Source organism: Opisthocomus hoazin, chromosome 15 (genome assembly GCF_030867145.1).
Source record: "Opisthocomus hoazin isolate bOpiHoa1 chromosome 15, bOpiHoa1.hap1, whole genome shotgun sequence".
NCBI lineage: Eukaryota > Metazoa > Chordata > Aves > Opisthocomiformes > Opisthocomidae > Opisthocomus > Opisthocomus hoazin.
In genome coordinates, this window is record NC_134428.1 from 6967377 (window position 1) to 6994204 (window position 26828).

Here is a 26828-nt window from a genome sequence, read left to right on the forward strand (position 1 = left end):
GTGGGGGGGGGCGGTGCGGCGGGAACGCACTTGCGGCTTGGGCGGGCGCAGCGCCGGTCCGGTTTCGGGAGAGCGGCTGTTGTACGGTTCGTGGTTGTGTTTTCTCCTTATTTGTATCGTTGTTGTTCCTGTTTCCCTCTGTTTGCTGTTCTGTTAAACTGCCCTTATCCCGACCCACCAGTTTCTGCCTCTTTCTTTCCATTCTCCTCCGCACGCCGGCGGGGGGAGGGGCGGCCGCGTGGCGCTTTTGTTGCCGGCGGCAGCCGAAACCAAAACATTAAATTGGCGCCCAAGCGTGGGGCACGGATAACGGCAGGGCTGAGCAGCGGGTGTTAAAACTGCTTTCTTAGATTTGCTTAAATTTTGTTATACGCATTTTTCTGTGTTAAGTAGTCGCCGGTAAAAAAGGAAAAAAAAAAAAAAAGTTTCTGACTTTGATCAAGTGGCTCTGCTATGTAAATCCATACTTGCACTATGTGTTCATTGCCATGCTGTTCATCATCACTGGAAAAAGGATTAAGATGATGATTTTGCTGTACTGTACGATATCGACTTATGATATGATAACATCACTGTGCATGAAATTAGTCTTGTATTTGCATGCGGCACTGCGGTCATTTCCGTACCTCGGATCCTATGTCTTAGATTTTGTTAATAATCAAACCCAGTCTGTGGGGAAAACCGAAGGGGATACCTTCCCCCACTCTTTCGCCCCCCCTCTCTTCCTCAGGCTGGTCCTAACTGCTTTTGAGAATTTCGAGTACCCCTGGGATGCTCAGGGCAGCACTCTCCTTTTGTTCTGCCTCCTGAACGGGTTCTGGGTTTTGTTTAGGGTTAAGCAAGTCGTTAAGAACATCCTGCAGAGACCTGCCCCGGGGCTGGATAGCTGTGAGTGGCTGGGTGTGTGGGACAGCATGGGCAAGTACCTAGGGCAGTGGGCACCTCCGGTGTTTTTTAAACTCACCCCTGAGGAAGTACAGGATCCGGACAAACTAGTAAAGTATCTGCAAAAAGTGTGCTGCCACCCTGGGAACTCCAGAGAGACACAGATCACTGCAACGTGCTGGGGTCTGGCCCACGCCTACCGAGCCCTGTTCAACACTGTTCAGTGCCTTAAGGGGGAAAGGGGGGGAAACGAAGCAGCAGGCACTGCAGCCCCTCCAGCCCAGCAGGCAGTCCCAGCCCCCCCGACCGGCACCACGGCTGCTGCAGCCACAGCTGCAGGGTCTGCCTCGGTTTCCCCAGCAGACACAGCAGCTGCTCCAGCCCCAGCTCCAGCCACAGGCACAGTGACTGAGCCCAATAACCAACCTGTGCAGGTAGCAGTCGCCCCCGTAAAACTAAAGAAAGACGCAAAGAGAGCAGATCGCTCCGGGAGGGATGATGATGAGCCAGGGTCATCGCGGGAGATAGAGACAGAGATCATCACCCGGTCCCTGTCCCTGGGCGAGCTGCGGGACATGCGGAAAGATTTCAGCCGCCACCCAGGCGAGCACATTGCCACCTGGCTGCTGCGGTGCTGGGATAATGGGGCCAGCAGCTTGGAGTTAGAGGGCAAGGAAGCCAAGCAGCTGGGATCCCTGGCCAGGGATGGGGGCATTGACAAGGCCATTGGGAAAAAGGAACAAATCCTCAGCCTCTGGAGGAGACTTCTGTCAGGCATGAGGGAGAGGTACCCCTTCAGTGACGATTTTGTATGCTATCCTGGCAAGTGGACCAATATGGAAAGGGGTATTCAGTACTTGAGGGAATTAGCTGTGCGGGAGCTGGTTTACTGTGACACAGACGATGAGCAGGTACCCACAGACCCAGATGAACTCCAGTGCTCACAATCCATGTGGAGGAAGTTTGTGCGGAGCGCACCCTCCTCACATGCCAACTCACTGGCAGTTGTAAACTGGAAAGGTAAAGACGCACCAACAGTGGATGAGGTGGCTGTCAGACTCCGCCAATATGAGGAAAGTCTCTCTTCCTCCCTTGTCTCAGCTGTAAATAAATTGTCCCAGAAGGTCCAGCGACTCGAACAGAGTATGTCCTACTCCCCACCTGTACGGGCCAGTGTCTCAGCTATTAGGGGCAAGAGTTTCTCTGCTCAGGAGAGGGAATACAGAGGCTATACACCCCAAGGCACCCTGTGGTTTTACCTGCGTGACCACGGAGAGGACATGAGGAAGTGGGATGGAAAACCCACCTCAAGTCTAGAGGCCCGAGTACGTGAGTTGCGAGGTAAAACAATCACCAAAGGGGATTCTCTTAGGAAAAGTGCCGCTCCAGTTTCCAGAAGCCAGCTCTCCAGACCAGGTAGAAAGTTTGACCTTGATTCTGATCCTCTGGAGGGGACCTCCAAGTCATTTTTACAGCAAGTGAGCAGCAAATTCTCTGATGAGGATTAGAGGGGCCCTGCCTCCAGCCAGGTGGAGGAAAGGGACAACCGTGTCTATTGGACGGTGTGGATTCGGTGGCCTGGCACGTCAGATCCACAAGAGTATAAAGCTCTAGTGGACACTGGTGCACAGTGTACTTTAATGCCATCAGAGTTCAAAGGGTCAGAGTCCATTTGCATTTCGGGAGTGACAGGGGGGTCCCAAGAGCTGAGTGTACTGGAGGGTCACTGGGCAGGACTGGCAGCAGCACCCCATTGTAACTGGCCCCGAGGCTCCGTGCATCCTTGGGATAGACTATCTTAGGAGAGGCTATTTCAAGGACCCAAAGGGGTATCGGTGGGCTTTTGGCATAGCTGCTGTGGAGACGGAAGAAATTAAACAGCTGTCCATTTTGCCTGGTCTCTCGGAGGATCCTTCTGTTGTGGGGTTGCTGAGGGTTGAAGAACAACAGGTACCCATCGCGACCACAACGGTGCACCGGCGACAGTATCGTACCAACCAAGACTCCCTTCTCCCCATTCATCAGCTGATCCGTCAACTGGAGAGTCAAGGAGTGATCAGCAAAACTCGCTCACCCTTTAATAGTCCCATATGGCCAGTGAGAAAATCTACTGGAGAGTGGAGACTGACAATAGACTACCGTGGCCTGAATGAAGTCACACCACCGCTGAGTGCTGCCGTGCCAGACATGCTAGAACTTCAATATCAGCTGGAGTCAAAGGCAGCCAAGTGGTACGCTACAACTGACATCGCTAATGCATTCTTCTCCATCCCTTTGGCAGCAGAGTGCAGGCCACAGTTTGCTTTCACCTGGAGGGGCATCCAGTACACCTGGAATCGACTGCCCCAGGGGTGGAAACACAGTCCCACCATTTGCCATGGACTAATCCAGACTGCACTGGAAAAGGGTGAAGCTCCAGAACATCTGCAGTACATCGATGACATCATTATATGGGGCGACACAGCAGAGGAGGTTTTTGAGAAAGGGGAGAAAATAGTTCAGATCCTTCTGAAAGCCGGTTTCGCCATTAAGCGAAGTAAAGTCAAGGGACCTGCTCAAGAGATCCAGTTTTTGGGAATAAAATGGCAGGATGGGCGCCGTCAAATCCCAATGGATGTCATCAACAAAACAGCAGCTATGTCTCCACCAACCAGCAAAAAGGAAGCACAGGCCTTCCTGGGTGTTGTGGGTTTTTGGAGGATGCACATCCCAAATTACAGCCAAATTGTGAGTCCTCTGTACCACGTGACCCGGAAGAAGAATGATTTTGAATGGGGCCCTGAGCAACAACAGGCATTTGAACAGATTAAACGGGAGATAGTTCATGCCGTAGCCCTTGGTCCAGTCCGGTCAGGGCAAGATGTTAAAAACGTGCTCTACACTGCAGCCAGGGAGAATGGCCCAACCTGGAGTCTCTGGCAGAAAGCACCAGGGGAGACTCGAGGTCGACCCCTGGGGTTCTGGAGCCGGGGATACAAAGGATCCAAGGCCCGCTATACTCCCACTGAAAAAGAGATTCTGGCAGCATATGAAGGCGTTCGAGCTGCTTCAGAAGTTGTCGGCACTGAAGCACAGCTCCTCCTAGCACCACGATTGCCGGTCCTGGGCTGGACGTTCAAAGAGAGGGTCCCCTCTACGCATCATGCCACCGACGCTACGTGGAGTAAGTGGGTCGCTCTGATCACCCAGCGCGCCCGAATGCGAAACCCCAGTCGCCCAGGAATTCTGGAGGTCATCATGGACTGGCCAGAAGGCAAAGATTTTGGAGCATCACCAGAGGAGGAGGTGACACGTGCTGAAGAGGCCCCACTGTATAACCAGCTGCCAGAAGATAAGAAAACGTATGCCCTGTTCACGGATGGGTCCTGTCGCATTGTGGGGAAGCAGCGGAGGTGGAAGGCTGCTGTATGGAGCCCTACACGACAAGTCGCAGAAACTGCCGAGGGAGAAGGTGAGTCCAGCCAGTTTGCAGAGGTGAAAGCCATCCAGCTGGCTTTAGACATTGCCAGTCGAGAGAAGTGGCCAGTGCTCTATCTTTACACCGACTCTTGGATGGTGGCCAATGCTTTGTGGGGGTGGCTGCAGCAATGGAAGAAGAACAACTGGCAGCGCAGAGGCAAACCTATCTGGGCTGCCCCATTGTGGCAAGATATTGCTGCCCGGCTGGAGCAGTTGGTTGTAAAAGTCCGTCACGTGGACGCCCACGTCCCTAAGAGTCGGGCCACTGAAGAACATCAAAACAACCACCAGGTGGATCAGGCTGCTAAGATTGAAGTGGCTCAGGTGGATCTGGACTGGCAACATAAGGGTGAACTGTTTATAGCTCGGTGGGCCCATGACACCTCGGGCCACCAAGGAAGAGACGCGACATACCGATGGGCTCGTGACCGAGGGGTGGACTTGACCATGGACACTATCGCACAGGTTATCCATGAATGTGAGACATGCGCTGCAATCAAGCAAGCCAAGCGGGTAAAGCCTCAGTGGTATGGAGGACGATGGCTAAAATATAAATATGGGGAGGCTTGGCAGATTGACTACATCACACTGCCACAGACCCGCCAAGGCAAGCGCTATGTGCTCACAATGGTGGAGGCCACCACCGGATGGCTGGAAACCTACCCTGTGCCCCATGCCACCGCCCGGAATACCATCCTGGGCCTGGAAAAACAAGTCCTGTGGCGACATGGCACTCCCGAAAGAATCGAGTCGGACAACGGGACTCACTTTCGCAACAGCCTCATAGACACCTGGGCCAAAGAACACGGTATTGAGTGGGTGTATCACATCCCCTACCATGCACCAGCCTCGGGAAAGATCGAACGTTACAATGGGCTGCTAAAAACCACTTTGAGGGCAATGGGGGGTGGGACTTTCAAAAATTGGGATACCCATTTAGCAAAGGCCACCTGGTTGGTTAACACCAGAGGGTCCACCAACCGGGCTGGTCCTGCCCAGTCAAAACCTCAGCGCCCCGTAGAAGGGGATAAAGTCCCTGTAGTGCACATGCGGAACATGTTAGGGAAGACGGTTTGGGTTAGTCCTGCCTCGGGCAAAGGCAAGCCCGTCCGCGGGATTGCTTTTGCTCAAGGACCTGGGTGTACCTGGTGGGTAATGCGGAAGGATGGGGAATTCCGATGTGTACCTCATGGGGATTTGATTTTGGGCGAGAATAGTCCATAAATAAATTGTATAAAGTTAGTTGTTAAATAACCCTGTCACTGTCTGTTATCACTGTTATAATTGTTATATTTTTGTACCAGTAGTAGCATAGTAAGACTTCTCCAGATTAAAGAAGGATGGACTTTTCGATGAAAACCTAGCAGAGCACAGCAATGATGGAATTGGACCTGGTTTTCAACAACTGGCATCCAGCAACTTCATCAAGATCAACATCTCCTGCAGACTGTGGGCACGGGCCGCACCAGATACATCAGCCGTGAGCTCCGGATGCAGCAAGTGACCGCCCATCACCACACATCACCTCCCCTGCCACGGAAGACCATAACGACAGATGGAGCCTGAAGTCATGGATTAAATGAACTCAACGGACACTTTAGAGTGATGATCCATAGACTAAAGGAATGATATCTGGAGACAGGAGAAGTGGTGGTGATCAACTGGACAATGGGGGACCTGGGCATGACGTAGATGGTATGGAATAAGGGGTGGATAATGTCCTGGGTTTGGCCAGGACAGGGTTAATTTTCACCGGACTCCAGGAAGGGGCACAGCCGGGGGGTGGGGGCTGACCCCACCTGGCCAAACAGAGCCCGGTATTCCATACCATGTGACGTCACGCTGGGTTCCGGTGGGGGGGGCGGTGCGGCGGGAAGGCACTCGCGGCTTGGGCGGGCGCAGCGCCGGTCCGGTTTCGGGAGAGCGGCTGTTGTACGGTTCGTGGTTGTGTTTTCTCCTTATTTGTATCGTCGTTGTTCCTGTTTTCCCTCTGTTTGCTGTTCTGTTAAACTGCCCTTATCCTGACCCACCAGTTTCTGCCTCTTTCTTTTCATTCTCCTCCGCACGCCGGCGGGGGGAGGGGCGGCCGCGTGGCGCTTTTGTTGCCGGCGGCAGCCGAAACCAAAACAAAGAGTCTCTTTCTGGCTAACAAGCACAGAAAGGTTTTCAAGATAAACTAACTGAATATGGTGAAATAAGCTTTCACATGTGTCAGCCCAGGATCTCTGTAAACCTGGGAACAGTATTATCTTCCTGCTGTTGGAACAAATCAGAGCAATCTCAGAATTAGATAATACCACCGCACTGGTGGTGTTCTGGAGTACACTGCCATCTCACAGTACCTCATGCGGACACGGTCTGTGACACAACATTCACAGCATGAAGGGACAGCATATAAAGCTGGCTATGAAGGCTTCATGCTGCTACTGAGTCTCATGTTGGCAATCTCCAGCTTCTTCTTCAGTGCTGGCCTGTAACAGGGCCTCTTTCCCCTAATCTCCATGTCATATTCAGAAACTGTTGAAGAGGTGGACCTCTGCAATATAGGAGTGTGGCAGCTTACTTCCAGTGGTGAGTTACCATTCCCACGAAAACAATAAGCAAATTTCGTGCACTAAATTGCATCAAAACATAACCTTTGCAGTTTTTCTTGTACTGACTGAAGCTGAGGGATTCATCGTGAATTTTGCATTTAGTTCCAGACCTCATATGAGCTGAAAGAGGAAGGGAAAGATCAGCAGAAATGTGTCCAAGAAGTGCAGTGTTCAAAAGGATGGTGAAAAACTGCCTTGTTTCTTTGTGGCTATTTCCCTGGTGTGGCATGCAGTTATTTAATCAGGGCATTATGAGTCCCTGCCAATGGCAAGACAGATGATTCTAAATGAAGCTGTGCAGTCTGTAGTCAGGACTGACCGAAATGCTTGAGTGCTCTGCTTCAGAGCAGACTCCCAAAGACTACATTGTAAAGATCATTTACCAAGAAGGCTGTAACCACATTATTATTATGCAAGCCCGACAATTTATAAGCCTGACCGTGTTTTACATGCATGCACTAGAAAATGCATGAGTTGCTCTGCACATGGTAAACTGTCATTTTTAATGTTCTCTACTCCTTGGAAATTCCCTTCTGTACGTGAAGAGAAAGGCTTCAGTGTCTTGTTAAAGAGACACCTTTAAACAATCTGCTTCGTATTCTGCATGCAAACTCACTGGAGGTCATTACACTCTCAGGCTGTAGGGCATCAGATCTCAGCTACTTTGAACTAGCTTAACTCCATTGATAATTGGGCTGAAAGAGGCCATTGTAGAACAGAAATGTGCATAGTGTTTCATTTCATGTCTCATGGCAATGAAGTAACTCATCTTTCGTTTCAACCAATAACCAGCAATGCTTTATGTACCATACATAGAGAAGTGAGCACAGAGCTCCCCTTCCATTTAACAAATTAACAGAAAATACCCAGCCTCACTGACGTTCTTTCTGTAACAGACGTAATCAGTACGTACATTCTCTTGGGATATTACCACACTCACGCCAAAAGGCACTGACCAGAAAACGGCACTCCATCATGCAGTGTTGTACAGATACACAAGTGTATCTGAAGACAGAAGAAATCGTGAGAGTAAAAAGGGCAAATGCATATGCAGTAATAGGCTTCTGCTTCTGTTAGCAATATTACTTAGCATTTCATATTTAAAACAATATGCAAATACCAAAGACTAATTATTGACATCAGTAAAAAAGAGGTGATGCTTTTTCAGCTTCTTCCCAGACCTTCTTGAGACTACTGTCATCGTGCCATGCAATTTAGGACCTATGCTCTTAAGGGAGCATTAAAGTAAATAGTAAGATCTGTTTATTTTTAATCAAGGCAAAAGTGTGACCAGAATTCAGTGTCAGTATTAAAACAGGAAAGATATGCAGGGATCATCTAAAACAGCTAACAAAAATACAATTTTCCGCAGTATTTTAAGAAAGTTGAAGCCCGTGAGCAAACAAAACAGATCAATTAGTCAAATAGCAAAGTCTTAATATAATAATTTTCTACTTTTCAAAGAACAGACCACGGCCTCTAGAATATTTCCTATTCTACATCTAAATTGTTATACACAGAGAAATATTCTCATTAAACTGAATCTAGTGTGTAGAAGGGCAGCTCAGCAGCAGAGCCAAGGTGCAGACCCCTGGGCACTTGCTTCTAGTCCTGCCAACAGCCCATGCTGGTACCTGGTCAAGCTGTGACTTGGGTGGAAGCTCAATGCTGAGCACATATTTTTGAACAGATCAGGTCTCCCACTCAGCCTCCGCACTGCCCTCTGCCAAACAGATGATCTTTTCTCCAAAGCTTGCAAGACGTAACCCTTCTGCCACCTCACACTACCATTATAATTGCAAGTGCTGCACTGCACTCAGCTCCTGAGCTCTGGAACAAAACCAGACATATTCATGAGAACAAGAAAAGCACACATCTGTATCATGCCAGAGAACCTGCAAAAGCGTTGCATGTGCCCGAGTCAACCAACTCAGCCAACAGTGATTTCAGTCTTCAATTCCATTTCAGAAAGTGGGGAGTTACTCAGTCCTGAACCTCTGCCAGGCACTGCAACAAAACCAACAATGCCACTGAAGCACCAGAGTGGAAGAGTTACACCCCTGTCATCAGCACACGGCAGTCAATCACACATGCATGAAAAACTGAAGCCAGAAGTGAAGTAGGATTCCAGAACACAACAGTATCTGAAAAGCCTAAACACAGCAAAAGCGCTGGCTAAAATCTGCTACCGGGATGCTGCAAAGCCATGGGATGTTAAAAGGCATCCAGGCGAGACTTCACGGTGCACACCAGCAGATGGATAGTGGAGCAAGAATATCAGCAACCCCCGTACCGCCAAGATGCGGGTATCACAGCAGATACGCACAAAGCTGTTTTCCCTGTAATCTAATCAAACACTTGATGAAACTTGGAAAATATTTTTCCTTATACTAGCACAGAGCTTTTTGTGACAAGTCTTTTCAAGATTTCTTGCCTCAGTGGTTACCTGGAAAATTAGAAGGGGTTTTACAGGCTTATTAGATTGTAAAGAAGATGCCAACAAAAGCATAGTAACTGGTATCTTGGAGACGGCAAGGTCCCGTGGCTAACTAGAACTGTCAGGTACGTGTCTTTTTAACTACTCTTTGCATCAGCACTTTGGCAAGATTGTCAGCTGCTGCTTTCTGGAAAATTTTGATTTCAAGGAAGCTCTTCCCCCACAGAGCATCCGCTGAGCCCATGAACACAGTGCAGCCGCTGGAGCAGTGAACTGAGCGCTGCATTCCCGCAGCCTCCGCCTGCGATGCCGAGGGAATGACGGGGCTACAACCCGAGCCTTCCAAAGGCGAAGCATATTAAAGACCACCGACATTTACGCCAAGCCACACGTTGCATCCCACCTACTACGCGAGGAAGGAGAGCTAACGTCCCGGCCACCCGCCCGCGGCCGCCCTCTCGTCGCTTCCCTCGGCGGGGGCAGCGGGCGAGCAACCCGTTTCGCGAGGGCCCGCCGGCGAGCCCGGAGCTGCACCGGCGCGGCCCCGGCCCCGGCCGAGCGCGGCAGCCGCCCGACACAGCCCGCCGGGAGCCAGCCAGCCACGCGCGCCCTGCCCGGAGAAGCCCCCGCCGCCCCCGCCCCGCCGGCCGCCCCGCGCCCCTGCTCACTTCTCCCCAGCGCCTCCGCCGGCCGCTCCGTCTGCCCCACCGCGCCGTAGCGTCTCGCCGGCCTGTCGGCCTCCGCGCCGGCCGAGAGGGGCCGCCTCAGCTCCATGGTCCGCCCGGGCGGCGCGGCGCGGCGCGGCTCACTCCACGGCGGCGGGCCTGCGGCCCGGCTGCCGCCCAGGCGGCGCGGAGCGGGGGCCGGCGGGCGGGGGAGGAGGGGGCGCCGCGCACATGCTCAGTGCGGGGCTGGGGCGGGGGAACAAGGCGAGCCGCGACCCCGGCGGGGCCGCCCCCCGGCACGCGGTGCCCGCCCCCCGGCACGCGGGGCGCGCTCCCGTAGCGCAGCCGGAGCCGCTCGGGCACGCGGGAGCGCGCCTTCTGGCCTGGGCAGCTGCGGGGTGACCGCGAGGCCCGCGGCCGCTCTGGCCTGCGCGGCCCAGCCGCCCCAGGCTGCTGCGCGTGCCGCCTCCGGCTCCCCGGCAGCCGCGCGCCGAGCGCAGTAACGCGCGCTCACCGCTGCGTCCCCAGCGCCGGGGGCAGCGCCCAGACGAGTGGCGGGGTGCTGCGTTCCTCCTCGCCGTACCGCACGTGTGCTTCCTGAGCACGCAGCCTTGCTGCCTGTGCAGCCTGCTGGCATTAGAAGGGGGGGAAGCGACCGCGCAGGAAGCACAAATATGGCGATAATCATTGCTGTTGTTTTTTTCTTCTACCGTAGGGGAGGTTATACGGGTAAAACCCCTGCAGAGTGTTCCACAGCACCTTGCAGAGTGAAATCCCATTGCACGGTGTGCAGTATCATTTCTGACGTCGGGATGATGAAGCGGGAGTTAGGCAGGTTGTCCAGTGCCCCACAGCAGTGCAGGGTTTTAGCACTCCCTGCCCGATTTACAAAGAGTCGTGGGGTACTGGTAATGCTGAACGCGTACTGGGTGCCCGAGTTCTGGTTTGTCGCCTGCCTTTGCCTACAAACTTTGCCTTGCTCTTAAGTCATCACCACCTCAGAAGTACTGCCTCTATATTCAGTAATGTATATACTAATTGGACTGATGCACATTGCTGCTACATCCATGAACAATTTTGTTTGGGGGGTGCTGCACGTGTTGGAGGAGAGAAAACCTCCACATCAGTTTTAAAATTCTAACACTGAAAACCTCTGTTATAATTTTGGTGCCTTTTCTAAGATCTGGAATTAGCTACCAAATTAAAATGAGTTGGAGAATGTTTTAGAAGGTCTTCAGGCCACTCTGATTTTTCTGTCAGCTATGCCATGATTACGCCACGATTTGAGCACCAGCCGTGCTGGAAGAGCTCTTGCTGACTGCACAATGCTCCATCCTCGCTGGTTGTGGCCTTCAGAGACGGAGCCGGAACAGAGCTGTGAGTCAAGCAGAAAAGCTGGTGGCGGCACTCTGCACAGCTGATTTTGGTGACAGTGCGGCTGCCTGCTGGGGTGGGCTGGACTGACTCACTCGTAGAAGTGAGGAACATAAGTGTGGGAGGAAGACAAGAGCCCATCTGGGATCTGGATGAGAGGTGGACTAAGGGAAACAGGCTGATTCAGGAGAAGGGCCAATTTTTGGTGGATATGAGGACTATTTAGCTTCAGTCCATCCCTTCGAGCTTTTAGGTAATTATAATCCAAGTGCATTGTTTAGGAGATGGAGGAATAATCCCAGAAATGGCTGAATATTGAAAGCTCTGCATTTGTTAGTATGGGAGAAAAACACCCACCAGCTAGAAACCTGGATGCACAGCGTTTACTTACGTACAGCAAATGTATAAGGTGATTTTTCATAACTAGGAAGTTTTCACCTGCCCATTTTGAAAAAGTCAGAAAATCCAGTACAGGCCCAGTCCTGCAGACTGTTAAAGATAAGAGCAGATATGTGGAAGCAATCCCACTGAGTTCATTTGCATAAAAGTTTTTGCAAGACTAGGGCCTGAGTATGTACCAATTATTTTGCTAATTTTCTAAGATGAGCATTTTTGCTATTGAGACTTTGGCGTATTTTCACTGCTGCATTTGCAAGTAGGATTAAATTTCCCCCCTACTGCTGAGGCCCTTCAGTGAACTTGAGCAATACATATGCTTCACTCACAGAAGTTGGGTTTTCTTCTGCTGAAAGCACTGTTAATGAAGAAAATACAAAAATTCAGGTCTCTTCTCACTGCTTATAAAATAATGCCTGGTAGATAAACAGAGGTGCACTTTGCTCTTGCAGTCATTTCCCCTGACTGCTTTAGTTCCCATTTCTCAGTTCAGTCCTGCCATCAGGAACTATAGCTGGTCAGCATCAGTTGGAAAACCCACTCTCCTACCTGTTGTTCTCTGGCCTTCATTAAACATCATGGATGTCCCGTGGCAGACACGACACTATATATAACAATGGGCACACTATACTGAGGCAAAATGCCTAATGGCAGTATGGCTCATAAATCAGCTGGGCGAAAACAGTCTTTGCTTTCATGGAGCTTCTCAAGCATCTTAGATTTCTCAGCTTGAAGTTCTCAGAGCTCTCTTCCCTTTATGGGCACTTCTAGTATATCAAAAGGGTTTTCTAAAGCTGCTTTGTGGGTCTGGGGTGGGCTGCAATGAAAGTAAAAGTCAAGGTTGTTGTTCTTTGTCAGACAGTACAATCAACAAAAAACTAACAGAAAGTGTTAAAATTCTGCCCAGGTTTTAAATTGATTTATCATTATAACAAAAACCTGCAACTCAGCTAATGAAACAAAATGCAGTTAAGTGGATTATGCATAGTTATTCCACTTTGTATGCATAAATACTCAGATCTGTATCTAGCAGGGACAGAAGGGGCCCTGTGCTCATGTAAGTTGACTGCTTGCATAACACAGGTTGTGGGACTTCTACAAATCTGTCCTATAATAATTTTTTAAACACCAAGTCTTGTTTCAGAACATTGCTGTGTTTGAGGAGTTACCATAATTCCTTAATATCTGATGTTATGGTTACTCTAATTTGTTGTGAAAATACCTCCTCTTGAATCTTCATCTCTCAATTCTTAGGGTTCTCTATACTTCCAGATCCTTAGAATTTCCCCAGTTATTCCTGGCGCAACCTCTGACCCTGCAGCCCACAAGCTGTTTCAGCAGTGTGTTGGGAGCCTCCACACATTCACACTGCTGTGCTACGGCCTCTATCACCTCCAAATCTCACTTGCCAGGCATATGCATGGCACAAAAATGCCCTGGCACAGGTGGAAGGCTGTGATAGAGCATTAAAGGAAAATGTCTGTCTGTTGGCAAACCTGACAGTCAAATAGATTTTAGAAGGCACACACTTAGCTTCATGACCCTTCCTCCCCTGCGTGATCCTAAGCAGCAGAGTTGCTGTGGGATGAAGACAAAGAGGGCCACAATTATGCTAAAGAATCCACACAAGCCCTTAACACAACAGGTTTGTTGCAGGGCACCATTCACATAAAATAATCCGTGCAATAATGGGTTTTATCTGTGCTTGAAATTCAGCCAACTGATGCCTTTTTCAAGGACCCAACTTTGTCTTACTGCATGAGTAGAAATCAGAATGTCATATCCTAGTACAGGGGTTGACCAAGGCTGTTGCAGCCAGAATCCCCACCACGTACTGGTGTGCCACATGGCCAGGGTAAGCACTGTGGGTAAAGCGACAAAGCTTCACTCGGCACAGTGCTTACCAATGAACAAGGATCTGTGCAGCTCTTCTTATGACCAGTCTATACAGACAGCTTTGCATAGTGGGGGAAAATGGTTCTAATGTGTTAGTGTCCCTAGTCTGCGTCATAACACAGCACGAGCTTGTCTGAGTAAATGGGATCTTATTGTAGCAGGAATTCAAGTCATCACAGAAAATCAGGACCGTGTCACTCTAAGTGTATTTGTTACACATTTGTATTACCACTCTCCCTAAAAGACCTGTATTCGGCCAGAGTGAATCTCATTTGCTTTTCAAAGAGTCACAATTAAATATGATCTAATTAAAAAAAGAGAAATGGGATAGCTAAAAATTACAGGAAGATCCTTGATATGGAAAATACTTTCTTGCTGTAAACTTCCACCTTTAATTTCGTGCTAGCATGAAAGAGTTCTCAGAAGCCCGGGCTCTGCCATTCTGCACTTGAAAGAGGATCTGCTGTAGCACAACCTGTGCAGAATGAGGGCCTGGATTCATAAGCCAGTGCATATCCTTATTATATTGTTCAGTTTTTTATAAATCCTCATGTTTAGTTAGTGCCTTTTTTTATACTTATTTCTTTGTTTAGAATTGCAGCCTTTCCATATATTAACCATTCATTTAAAAAATTTTTTTTAGGCTAAAGTAACTTAATAAATAATTCACAATAGTTGCAGTAAAGGAACTAGCATGTTGGTCCTTTTCCACAGCTACCCTACATTTCTGTCAGGGTAGAAAAGTGTACCTGTAGCTTAAAAGCAGTGTGTACTGCAGGCAAGCAAGGCATTCCAATGAGCCTGCTAAAAGGCAAATGAGCTGCCTTGAATTTAAGGTCATGAGTCTGAGGTATGACAGTGATCCAAATATTTGAGTTTTCATAAGTATTTCTACCCAAACACCTATTACATGTCATCTTACTCTGATTTTTTATTTTTTTAATAATGTTTCCATCTGAAATACTGTATGAGTGTAGTGCTGGTTTATATGTGTCATTAACTGTTCCATCAAACATTGACTGTATATTCAACTAACTGTTTCTCAAAGCTGAATTTCTAGTAGAGCTATGGAAGCAAAAGATGAGCATTTAATAGCAAATTTTAGTGAACGGTGTGCCACTAATTACGTGTTAGATATGATGTGCTTCACAGTGTCTGGGTTGAACTAAAGTACTTCATGTCCTAGAAACTGTTTTTTCTAAGGAAATTTTCTGTTTGTTTTTTTTTAAATCTCTGCATATTACTGATTATGATTTGACTTGTGTGCAATAAATGTTAACTGTCAGCACAAGAGCTACAGCACCTGACTGCCCATCTCTTACCCAAATTTGGAGATCTATCCTGTGAAGTTGGATCTGATCTAGCAAATACTTAGATAACTCTAAGAAGGAGGAGTACTTAATTACTTTTGTATCTAAAATCAAGACAGAGCCTTGCAGGACTGAGCTCCCAAAACACAGTCTAGGCTGGACATAGCTTGTTAAATATTTGGCCAGTTTAAAATATGGTTTGGGTGAAACTGAACAGATCAATGGTCTATGATCAGCTATGCCAAGTTTTTAAGTGTCTGGGTTGGACAGTCATGCCGATACCTGCACTGAGCCTATTTGCAAACATTCCTGGGAGGTGAGTAATAGAGACTACTAAAGCTGGCACAGTACTTTCCACTTACTTAGATTTATCTCAGCTATTTTCAGAATAGAAGGTCAGAAAACACAGCACAAATTCAGGAGATGCAGTAGCAGAAGAGACAGGGCATGTATGTCTGGTAGAAAGAATGGAAACAATCTGCACAGACTAATGGCTGTAGTTGTGGCCATAACACACATTTCAGAAACATACTTCTCTAAATGCTTTTCCTTCCCCTTTTATTTTTGTCTTAGTAAACTCTTTCTATGTTCATTCTCCTTTTAAGGTACAAATTTTACAGAAAAAGCTGTTATAGCATCTGTCAGATATGTTACTAATACTACGGGTAGTGAAGTCGCCCATGTAAGAGTCTTATTTTTGGTATTTGGAGACAACTCCAGTGCTATGACTGGACTGACTGTTGTGTAGGTGAATCATTCTTGCGCAGGAGGCTTTTGTATCAGTGATGGGCAGCTATAGAAAAACAGATGTTTGAGTTCAATAAATTTAAATGTTGACATAAATTAGTCTGGGCCATTTTAGGAGACTTGCAAACACAGCGGACAATAAATAATATTTCAGTGTGTATGTGGGCATGTCCATTTTAAAGTAATAAACATACTGTATAAAAATCTGCAAACAGAGCAGCATGCAGCCCTAAGCATAGCTCTCTTAGGGCTTTTCTCATTTCACTTCGTCAAAAATGTAAAGGTGACTTTCTGTAAGCCCCCATTTTACCTATACAAGTTTGAATCTTAGACAGAGAGCTCAAAACTGCTTACAAGCTGTGAGGCACACAGGAAGACTGTGTCAGCATCTTGCTGATCCACGTTCCTACACGGTGTACGTGCACCACTACGCTTGCATCCTAACAGGCATGCCCAACACTTCCGTGGAGCATCTTACTGCCTGCTTCACTGGAGCTGGCAGCTATGATGTCACAGCCCTGAATTCTGAAAGGGTTTCTTTACAACTTGAATTTCTCTCCAAATTTGGCCTTCAGTGATAGAGAACCTGTATTACATTGTTTTTTCAACTTCTGCCCCAAAACAGTAAGCAAAACACTGTGTAGGCAATTGCCATATTATATCAAGTATAATTACTACAAACACATAATAATTTATTACTGTACGATGACCATTCTAAGCTAGATGTTGAACTAATGCAAAATCCTTCAGTGTCGCTGGTGTATCACAGCAAATCAGCTCCAGCTAACAGTCTTGTTACATTTTGGATGTAAAAGTGTGTGATGCATGGAATGGAAGTGGCTGAACACCTTCAGCAGATAAGTAAAGGTGGGTTTCACTTCAGCCTGGAGATATAAGCAATGGTAAGATAAGAATAGCACAGAGAACCAGGCCTTGAGAGGTAGATTTCTCCAGGCCAGCACAGAACAAGAGAAAGGAAAAGACTAGAGGTGGAAAAGGAAGAACTCATTAAAAAGCTAGTATTTTTGAGGAAGGCTGCTTTCCTGACAAATCAAAGAAGTAATAGTGTGAGGGTTTATTCTTACGTACGCGCATGCTAAGTGCACATCTTACTTGTAGTGAGACACTTATATACTGATTTCAGGCAAGAATGTTGTAACTTAATTTACTCTGCCACCAAATTATACCCTATAAAAGGACACAGAATTCAGAACGAAGCTGACACTTCCTCCACAGATAAAAGATGTCATGCGGGGTAGAACTTTGTGTGCATGGTTTGTGAGTCCATCTGGGCCAGCCACTGTATTTATCACAGCCATCTGAGTGCTTATGCATTTTACTTCGGTTGTAACTGGATAAAGTACAGCAACAGAACGGGAACAGCATATTCCCACTCTCCCTATAGCTCTGGTGACTGAACTACCTACTAGGCCATATATTCATGCTCCCTCCTGGTCTCTCTTTGATGTAATCAGTCTTGACAGTGTAAAATGGAGAAGAGTGACTGCATCAAGATCCCATACTTAAGGTCTTCTCCTGCCAGAGGGGAGCACTTTCATAGGTGTCCCATGTGACATCACTTACAAAAACCATGAGTGTGCGCACAGACTCTTGACCTGCTGTCCTTCTTCCTGTTGTTTTACAGCCCCTCTTCACAACCAGCTTCCCTGAACATCGCAAACAAAAAGGCCCATTCTTCTGTTTCTCAAGTTCTCTCATGTACCCACTGCTACAACAGAGCTGTCCTTCACAACGTCTTTTCCGAACATACCCCACACAGTCTTTTCTGGTGCTGAGACTTCTCTCAGCACAAAAACCTGTAATTGTTATGAGCACTGTAGCATTATACAGAGGGGAATGATGCAGTTTACTACACTCTTTGCATGAAGTCTGATTTTCGACATTGATACACTGTGCAAGCCTTTTGGGTGCTGCCACGTTAATTTAATAAACTGCAAAAAAGGGGAAGGCAGCGTTTGTTAGGGTGGGTGATGTTTAAGAGTATACGCAACACTCATACAGATATGTAATCTGCATTCTTCATTCTTGTTTAAAATGGATTACAGTAACTCTGATCATTGTGGACTGGCAACTGAATGTGAATTTTCCGTGCAACTTTGAAATGAAGGGAGCATATACTGTCTTTGGCTGCTTAAGCACATGAATATTAAGAAGAGGTAGAAAAAAAATGTTATCTATGGGAGGCATATGTGAAACCGTCACTGGGAATAATCTTTACAGCATTATTGTCTACATTTCAAATTAGAGGTTGCACAGCAAAAAAGGGTTCACAAAAGAGCTCGAGGAATGATTTAGCAAGGGGCTAACAGAGCTAAACCTATTGTAGTGTATCCAAGGAATAAACAAAAAGTGTACCACTAAATGCACACAGAAGGCTTTGCCTGCTGTACCATTTAAATCGTCAAAAAGGGAATAACAGTATCTTACTAGAATGTTAAGGCTAGATTGATTTAGAGAGGTGACAAAACTTCATTGAAATACATAAATAATTTCTTAACATCCTCTCTTATTTGAAGTCTTTGGATACCTTTCTAGAAGATGGCATGAAACTCGACATCACTGGCTTGATTCAGGAAAAACTTTTTGCTTTGCATTATGCAATGATTCAGACCGAAGGATCTTTTTTGTCCCTGTTGGCCATGAAGTCTAAGAAACAGAACTTTTCGACTTGAAACCCCTCCATAAAGCTTCCTCCTCATCCTAAATATACAAGAAGTTACAGCAGGGAATGGAGGTGGTGTCTCTCTTCCAGTTGTGGAATACATTGCTCCTTTCAGTCTTGTGAACAGTTTCCTTCCCAAGAGCATCCCACACAAACTACATGGAGTGCAGTCCTTCAGTAAGGATCCTATTGCCAACCTCTGTTCTCTTTAGAAGTTTTTAATATCTTTTTCCTGCCTGAATTCCTCAGTTCCTTCTGCAAACGTATTAAATGTTTAAACAGATAATTAAATAAAAGCTTTACCTCTTTATAATAAAAAAGAAATTAGGTCCACTGGTGTCAGCATGAGGCTTTGAAGATGGGAGTTCTGTTCTGAATTTGCTCAGAAGTGGCAGGTGACGTGATGTATGTAACTAACCTTCAAAGGGAGTGAATAATCCCTGCTTATCTTTTACTCTGCTGCTGTGTTAAGGTCTGCGACATCAAATTGATCTCTTTGCTGTTGTGCTCCACAAAGGTCCCATAAAAACTTTGTGTAAGACCTGGCTTTGTTTATACTCACACTAGTTAAAGACAGACAGAGCCAAAGAACAGCATTTAATGTTTATTAAGCCTTTGCAAAAACACACGTATTTTTCAGTCAACTTGAAATCCATTGTTTTAGTAAAACTCAAGTATTTCTTGCACATCTCACTGGACTGGCACTAGCAGTAGGGGCAGCAGCATGAGCAGAAGGCATTACAACAGAGAACCAGAAGGCTGGAGCTGCATGGATTTCAAAGGCTGTGCTATACAGAGAACTTAACATATCAGATATGGTAACAAACTACAGGAAGTTTCACCTTCACTGCAGTGTGAAACTGGTTATTTTATGCTGCGTTACTGGATAGTTGTTTCTGGCGTGAAAAAGACAGAGGCCTTATGGTGAATTTTCCAACCCTAGAAGGATGTATTTCACATACCAGTAAGCACAGGAGGTACATTTGCATAAAGGATTTGCAGTAGAAAAATACATTCTGAAATTCTCATTTTATCAAATTCAGACTCTGCATCTCCACAGCTATCCAGAGTAGCACAAAGCTGAAACTGCACCTGATATAAATGTCTTCTCACGCCATTTGCTCTATGTCACCTGAATGCATGCCTAGTAGCTATTGGCTCCATGTTCCCTCCTTCCTGAGCACCTACGTGATGTATAATTCTGTTCATCTTTCTGGTTATGAAAATCTGCATGTTCAGCTGGCAATAAGATCAGTGCAATTCCTTGAAATAATCATAAAGCTCAGACAACTATTTTTGAAAGGGTGGTGGAGAGACGTTAGGATAAGTCTCGCCCATCTTTTTTTTCATTTCTTTTTTTTTTTGTTTTTAAGAAATTACTGAATTACTAGAAGAAGCAAACAAAAGTTTACATATGTGTCAAACAGGGTCAGATTAGATGACCTGGGCTGGACATCCAGAGGTCCTTTCCAAACTCAATCATTCTGTTATTCTGTGAAATTAATCTTCTAAGCCAAAAAATTGTCAAGAAGTAATAAAATCTTTAAGAACTAAGGGGTTAGGTCCTCAGGCTAAATTCACAGAGGCAGAAAATCTTTAGAAGGTGCATTAATTTATACACATTGAGAATCTGTCCTGACACAGCTTCATTGTTTTATATCACGTGGGTCTGAAATGTTCATAAGACAAATCAGTGCTTGTAATTAAAAAAAAAAAAAAAATTATGTGAAAAGGGACTCGGGTTACTTAACTGTCAAGTACCTTAGCATGAGAAACAGAGGAAGTGAAAGGATAATGCAGAATCTAAAGTTTACTGAAATGAAAGAGCTACAGGCTTCCTTGATGTGAAATAACTGTAGTTCAAGTAACAGAAATATGGAGAGGAACCCTGAGGCCTACAGTCAGAGAAATTTAAAGACAAAGCAGGATTTAGCTCAGATTCCCAAGCAAAAAGCTGGCAGCACAAAAGCATACAGCAATAATGCACACCTGGTATAAACTTTTAAGCCATTTAAAATAAAAGATGGATCTTCCATTCATTAGATACTCCTGCTGAAGAAAAGCATCGGCATTATACAGATCGTGAGAATAGTTTTAAATTCTTGATTCACCTGGGGATTAAGTTTCACTAACTATACCCATACAGAAATACTTTTTCCACTGAGTTGCAGCAGAACATTGTATATGGCTTACAGCAAACCAACACTATCTCACTCTCCTTGTAATGTCATTATTTCCCAGTTCCCTTCTGCAAGTGAATTCTATTATTAAACACTTAAGGCACAAGCAGAAATAAAAATAAATAGTATCTGCAAAACAAAGTCAAATACTTAATCAGCATACCTTATCTGAAACTTTTAAGTCTCACTGAATAGACCAGACTTTAAAACACTATTCTGATCCTACAAATGTCAACAGAAAAAACACTACTGAAATTGCTTCTTTATCCTGAGGACTTTATACCCACAGTAACAATTTAACAGCTATAGCTGTCTGAAACATCTATTACTCATCTTTCATTTTTTAAATAGACACATAAAATGCAGTTAGTTCCTCTGTGGATTTCTACTCCTACTGGGATGTCCAGCATCGGGACCACCCAACTTGCACTGTGGGATTCACGCAGCAACACCCACTAAATTGCTCCCACAGGGACATGTAAGCTAGACACCAACCAGGGGAATTCAGCTCACCAAATATGAGCATCTACAATGAAGCTATCTACACAGCAGCCAGTCACCTGAGACTCTCTGTTACTGAGGGAAATAAATAACACACTCAGTGCACAATTCACCAGACCCAAAAACAGATGTCTAAAACCGTCTATTTTCCTCCACTGACTGTAAACAGAGCTTAAACTGATTAGCCACGTTGCAGATGTCCACACCACATGTGCTGGAAGTCACTTATACTGAATGCCACCTTAGGATGGCAGGCAGGTGTCCTCTTCCTGGCCTGCCTGTGCAGCTGAAGATGCAATAGTGCTGACTTGTCTATCCTAAGAGGGACGCTACCTTCTCCACCTGTCTGCCAGCAAACCAGACAGTAGAAGCAGCCCTCCCCGCCATCTACCCTCCTCCCGTCTGCTGTAGTCCTGTAGCCAAAGCCGTATGGATACCTTGCATCACTCTTGACCACTGGGTTAGGCTAAACAAGTTGATTTTACCTGGAATAGATAGGAGGGTGCTTGCATGATCCCTTTCCTTGTCTGAGCTAAGCAGCATTGGGCTCCCACAGTGACAAATAATTGTAAGCAATATATTAAGTAGTGCAGCTGCTGGCCAAAGGAATGTATATTTATAGCCTAAGCAGGCTTTGGTTTACTATTTAGACAAGAATTCACACATTCCTCTAGGTGGTTTATTGTTATTGTAACAGGGTGTTCTCTTTACAATCATCATCAAAACGGGTTAAATCAGATATCGTTTCAAGCTTACAATTCAGTAACTTCAAGGCATAAAATCCCATTCTAATAAACCAAGGGCTCCTTTACTGGTCTCATTTCAACTTCCTGCAACCACAGAAATTTGCACGGTTCCTGTTCTGAGATACATAGGCATATTTAAAAAATACCAATGAGCACAGCAGCACCCAGACCTGATCCTCAGTTGACAAAGCAGATCAGTAATTAATTTTCACCTTTTCCTCGTTTCCTATGTGTAGCTACCCAGTGTCTTTTATGAACAGGAATGTTTAAAAGCCATTTGAAGCAGAAGTTCCTTATATATAGCTGGATAGTTTTGAGATGGATTCTGGCATTCACATTACCTTCCTTCCCATGCTTTTTTCTTCAAAATCTTAATTATATCTTGAACATAATGAAACAGTAGAAAAGAATGAAGGTGTCAAAATTCCCATGTACTCTTCAACACTTTGACCCTTGAGGCACAAAGGAAGAAGTCACTGACAGATACAGCAAAAGCTCACTGCAGTGTTTAGTTAGGTTCCATCGTGCTGGAGCTGCTTATGACCCATGCTCCCCTCAAGTGTGAATATGCAGCGTCCACCCCAAAGAACCCTGACCAAAGTTACTTATCTTTCTTCTCCCAGTTAAGATAAAAGATGTACAAGTATATTTCAGGTTTGTACATCCTATGAAATAATTCATTTGCTAGATACATTTTCATGTAGAATAAAGCAAGTTTGCCCCTATAGAGTAGTGGTCCCTATAAACAGAGCATTTCTGTTTTCTGTGAATAAAACAGATTCAATGCCACTTTTTAGGTAAGAAATCCATTAAATTTTGTTCTGCAAAAGCAATCTTGCACTGATAACAATTGTCAAGTCTGACAACTGATGATTTAATGTTCTATTCCCCTTTTTCTACCAATTACATGTTGCTTGAAAATTAAATTACAGTTAATATTTCTCCCTAGTGAGGCAGTCTGACATGAAGTGCAAATGCTTACGTTGCCCTGTAAGTCAGCTGTTCCCAGAAGCAATGGGCTGGCAGCATGAAAATAATTAAATGCCAATATACAATTGGCCTCTTTTATGAAAAATAAACAGGCACAAAGACAAACTGTTCCACTGCTTATCCCAACCAACAAATGTTGAGATGACTGTTTATTCTAAACACAGCAATGGGGCTGCAGTGCGGTTTACTGACTTTCATAAACTCAGTTTAATAATTTAGCATGTGTTCAGAACTGAAGTTCTTATTTCTCTGATGATTCTTCATCTGCATTGACCTTCTCTCTTTGGAGCCACATAAATACTGACTTTGCTGTGCCATCTCCACTCTGTTGGGAAAAGCAGATGAAGGTAGCCCAGACAAAGCCGCAGAGCCCAGTGTAAGCTGTTCGCAGGTAAACAGGGACCAAAATGAAGTTTGACAGCTGCGTTGGAAGGAGAGAGAGCTCGGTTAGTGCTCCAGGCATTGTTAGGTCTTACACCTACACACCCAACAACTCCACTGACTTCTCACTGGATTAAACATACTGTGAATGCATTGGACCAAGTTTTATGAGAAAGAAACAGCTCACTGAGTTACCCTAAAAACTCACCTGCACAAAAGGCCAGTACATCAGTCCCGTCTGAAATGAAAATGAATCATTTGTTATTCTTACGGACTGCAACCACGAACACTCATTTCTTCTTACCACATTTAGCAAAGACTAAAACATATTTGGTTGAATTTTAAAAAAGCTGTTCAAATCTAAATTAAGCTACTTAACTTAGCGGTTGCTATATTAAACTCCTAATCATCTTCATGTGCTGCTATACTAGGAGTTTTTCAAACACATTATTCTAACTCATTTTAAATACAAAACTCTAAGCACAGTTAAGTCTTCATAGTCACCTGACACCAGATACATAACCAAATTCACCAGATGGGTGAACAAATGTTTAAATATGTGAACATTTGTTTCAGCCATGAATGGAAAATACCACTGAACACTATTTATTTCACACTTACAATGCTCCTTCTAGCTACTCATACATGTAAGGCTTTTTTGCAAAAATCAGTGGATAATTTACTCATGGAACATAAGGTCAATAGAAACCTTATGTTTTGATAGGATATAGTGGGCATTGTTTTTAGAATCATTCCCGACAGGAATAATCTTTTTCTGTCCTACCTATATAGTTCCACAGTGTGAACAGAAATTCACATTGCATCAACGTTTCTCCTTCTATTACATTTTTTCTGCTAATCTATCTTTCTTTTTGCACCTGAGAAATCTTTAACATTCTTAATTTGCTCAGCAAGGTAGCATGGATAATTTTTTTCCTGTGTATGCAGAAATGCAAACCAAACCCAGCTATTTATACTGAAGTCGTCCTAGAACAAGGGATTGTCTTTCTGAAAGTGAGAAGACTGCCACTGAAAAGTATAGGCTGAAAATGATTCCTAAAAAATATGTCTCTATAACTAATGATTTGAACAGGTGTTCATGTAAGTGCTGTCAACAGCATTACTAACTGAACACTGGTGTGTGGGTACTTCTTAAGATGAAAGGGAGTACAGTCTTCATCAGCGTTGTATCATAGGGCTCTCATTCAAACTGAGCCAGGTGCAAGTGTTAATGTATATAAACATCGTACATTTTTAAAACGGCATCATTTCACCCATCTGGCAGCAGTGCCTGCTCCAGACTACCCTGACTTCAGATGACTGCTGGTAATTAAAGCTTCCTACACATAGTCAAATAACGAAGTGAGAGAAAGGCTGTTGGAGGAAAGCATGTTTCAAATATTTTATCCAATAATACTATTTTTTGCTTAGCTGGGAGATAAGCAAATTGCTTGCCTCACCTTATACGTATTCCAAAATTTCTTTTTACAGTCTGAAAAGATGTCCTCTTTCCTCTGAAGGATGCTCATACCTAGTGGCAAAATATTTACAACAATCAGAAAAAATGCAGAAAAGAAATTATTATTTTTTCCAATGCTATCCCAAAATCTTCTCAAAATATATTACAATAGCTTTGAAAGAAAAGCTGATATCATTACAAAGAAAAAATACCATTCCGGCCACATCGTATCTCCTCATCTACTGACTTGGCTCTCAGTGTGGACACCACAGACTGCCTGGAATATGATGCGTAGGTGCTGTATCATATCTGTTCCGCTGCCACAGAATTCACCAGTGGTACGGCAGTGGAACAGATGTGGTGAAAGTACCTTTTGCACCCATGAGATAGATAGAATACGGCACTCTGCACATTGCTGAACTGCAGAAGTGACTCAGATCCTTGAAGGAGTTTAAGTGCCTACAGACCACTGAAGTCAGTGGAAAAGGGCACCTAATTTTTTTTTTTTTGTTTTGGCCATCGTCATGATGTGGTCTTTTTACCTTCACAAATATCTACATCAAGTCTAATTTCTAGAATTGACAAGAAGAAGTTTCAAAACCTACTTGTTTAACCCTCCACTACAGCATTCCAAAATTTTAAGTAAATTCTAGTAGATCTCTCGATTCTGGGAAAAGACAACCTCACAACAGGCTCCCATCATTACACCCAGGAGCAAGAGGAGAGCGGTATGACTTTAAATTACATATTAGACACATGCAAACTGGAAATAAACTAACTGAATGAACTCCCATCACACAAAATATTGTTTAAAGGGTTCAAAATAATGAACCTTTTAAACAGTATTTCATGCGATGAGAATCTGCTGGTGTTAAGTGAAGACTACATCTTAACTAGAAGATGTGACCTATATCAAGCAAAGGTATTAGACAACATGCTTTTAATGAATCAATCTAAAATCAAGAGCTACGGATTCGTGCATAAGCAGAGGCCCAAAGTTGCTTGTTCCACCTCCTAGGTATCCTTCTAGGTATGCGTAGGCCACGAGGTTATCAGTTATCTCTCAACGGATACATTATTTTGCTACTACATCATACTGCTACCCAATTTAGGGATTTTTACCATCCCTTTTGTGGTCCTTCAAATCCTTCTGGTCCTCGGGCAATTCTCCGCTCACATTCTGACACATGCAGATAGGATTTTGAGAGTAAATATCTGGTGTTTGATTTCTTCCTTTCCTTCATTTCTTTTCAGTCACAAACTGAGTGATTTCCCTGTCAGGGTCAGAAAACGCAGATCTCCCAACAGCAGGCAAAAAGAGTACGCGCCTTGCTCTTCTTCCACACGAAGCTCAAATTAAACGAGAGCCTTACTTCGCACTACTCTCACCTATTGTGTTCCTGGTTCCCTCACGTTTCTTTTTGGAACAGATCCTAGTCACCCCTGAAGTCTCCTCTCTCATTAGCTCCCGAGATCATCCGTTGTCACCGAACACCAGCACGCTGCGGTTCCGCACACCGCAGAGGACGGTGCAGTCGGTTTGCCGAGCCTCGGCACTCTCCGACGCTGACAGCCACCGGCGTCCCGGGAACGAGCCGGGCGTCGCCGAGACCCGGACGGGGCAGTTCGAGCGAGGCGATGGAGCAGCCCTCGCGCGGCGGCTTCCCCGCCGCTGGCTCCCCGCCGCCCGCAGGCAGGACTCCCGCCCCCCCCCGCCGCCCGGCACGGCGCAGCCCGGGCGCCGGCGGCACTCACCCGTGTAGAAGGCCAGGACGGCGACGGGCGCGCCGAGGAGCTGGTCGCACAGCACCTTGCCGAGGACGGCGGGCGGGCGGCGGCCGGGCAGCGCCCTCTCCAGCGTCCTCAGCCAGACGTAGCTGAAGTTGCCGTGGAAGGCGAGGGCCACCAGCGCGACGCGCCGCGTCTGCGCCCAGTCGGGCGGCTGCCCCCACCACAGCTGCTGCGCCGCGTCGCCCGCCGCGAAGAGCCCGCCGTACAGCAGCACGTTGCAGAGCCAGGGGCAGCGGCGCAGCCCGCCGCGCCACACCGCCCCGGCCATCGCCCGCCACCGCCCCCGCGCCCCCTCAGGGCTGCCCCGCCCGCCCCGACGCCCCGCGCTCGGCCT

The 26828-nt window shown here is 45.9% G+C and overlaps 2 protein-coding genes across 3 annotated transcripts in view; both read right to left on the minus strand.

Annotated features, from left to right (window-relative positions):
* The window catches only part of BMERB1 (bMERB domain containing 1), a 61875-nt gene extending 51660 nt beyond the window's left edge, over positions 1-10215 (minus strand). Inside the window, exon 1 of the mRNA XM_075436203.1 lies at positions 10044-10215. Coding sequence (XP_075292318.1) covers positions 10044-10149 — 106 coding nt within the window. The 5' untranslated portion in view covers positions 10150-10215. The remainder of the gene's footprint in view (positions 1-10043) is intronic.
* An 8815-nt stretch (positions 10216-19030) lies between these two features.
* Positions 19031-26763, minus strand: MPV17L (MPV17 mitochondrial inner membrane protein like). 2 transcript variants are annotated; one of them, XM_075436205.1, is made up of 4 exons: positions 26459-26763; positions 24705-24775; positions 23453-23482; positions 19031-22325 (listed from the first exon to the last, which is right to left on the minus strand). In XM_075436205.1, the coding sequence occupies exons 1-4, from the start codon at positions 26760-26762 to the stop codon at positions 22245-22247; spliced, it is 486 nt and encodes a 161-aa protein (XP_075292320.1). In that variant the 5' UTR covers position 26763; the 3' UTR covers positions 19031-22244. The 2 variants fall into 2 exon arrangements, with proteins under 2 accessions (XP_075292320.1, XP_075292319.1); XM_075436204.1 differs by lacking the exon at positions 19031-22325 and adding an exon at positions 22972-23284.
* Positions 26764-26828: the final 65 nt, after the last annotated feature.

What these genes read in the sequence shown, in the direction of transcription:
- MPV17L (XM_075436204.1), bottom strand. Translation starts at nt 26,762, where the DNA reads ATGGCCGGGGCGGTGTGGCGCGGCGGGCTGCGCCGCTGCCCCTGGCTC. An exon ending in CGTCCTGGCCTTCTACACGG is followed by an intron (nt 24,776 to 26,458) that starts GTGAGTGCCGCC and finishes TTTTGCCACTAG; the next exon opens with GTATGAGCATCCTTCAGAGG. An exon ending in AATTTTGGAATACGTATAAG is followed by an intron (nt 23,483 to 24,704) that starts GTGAGGCAAGCA and finishes TTTTCATTTCAG; the next exon opens with ACGGGACTGATGTACTGGCC.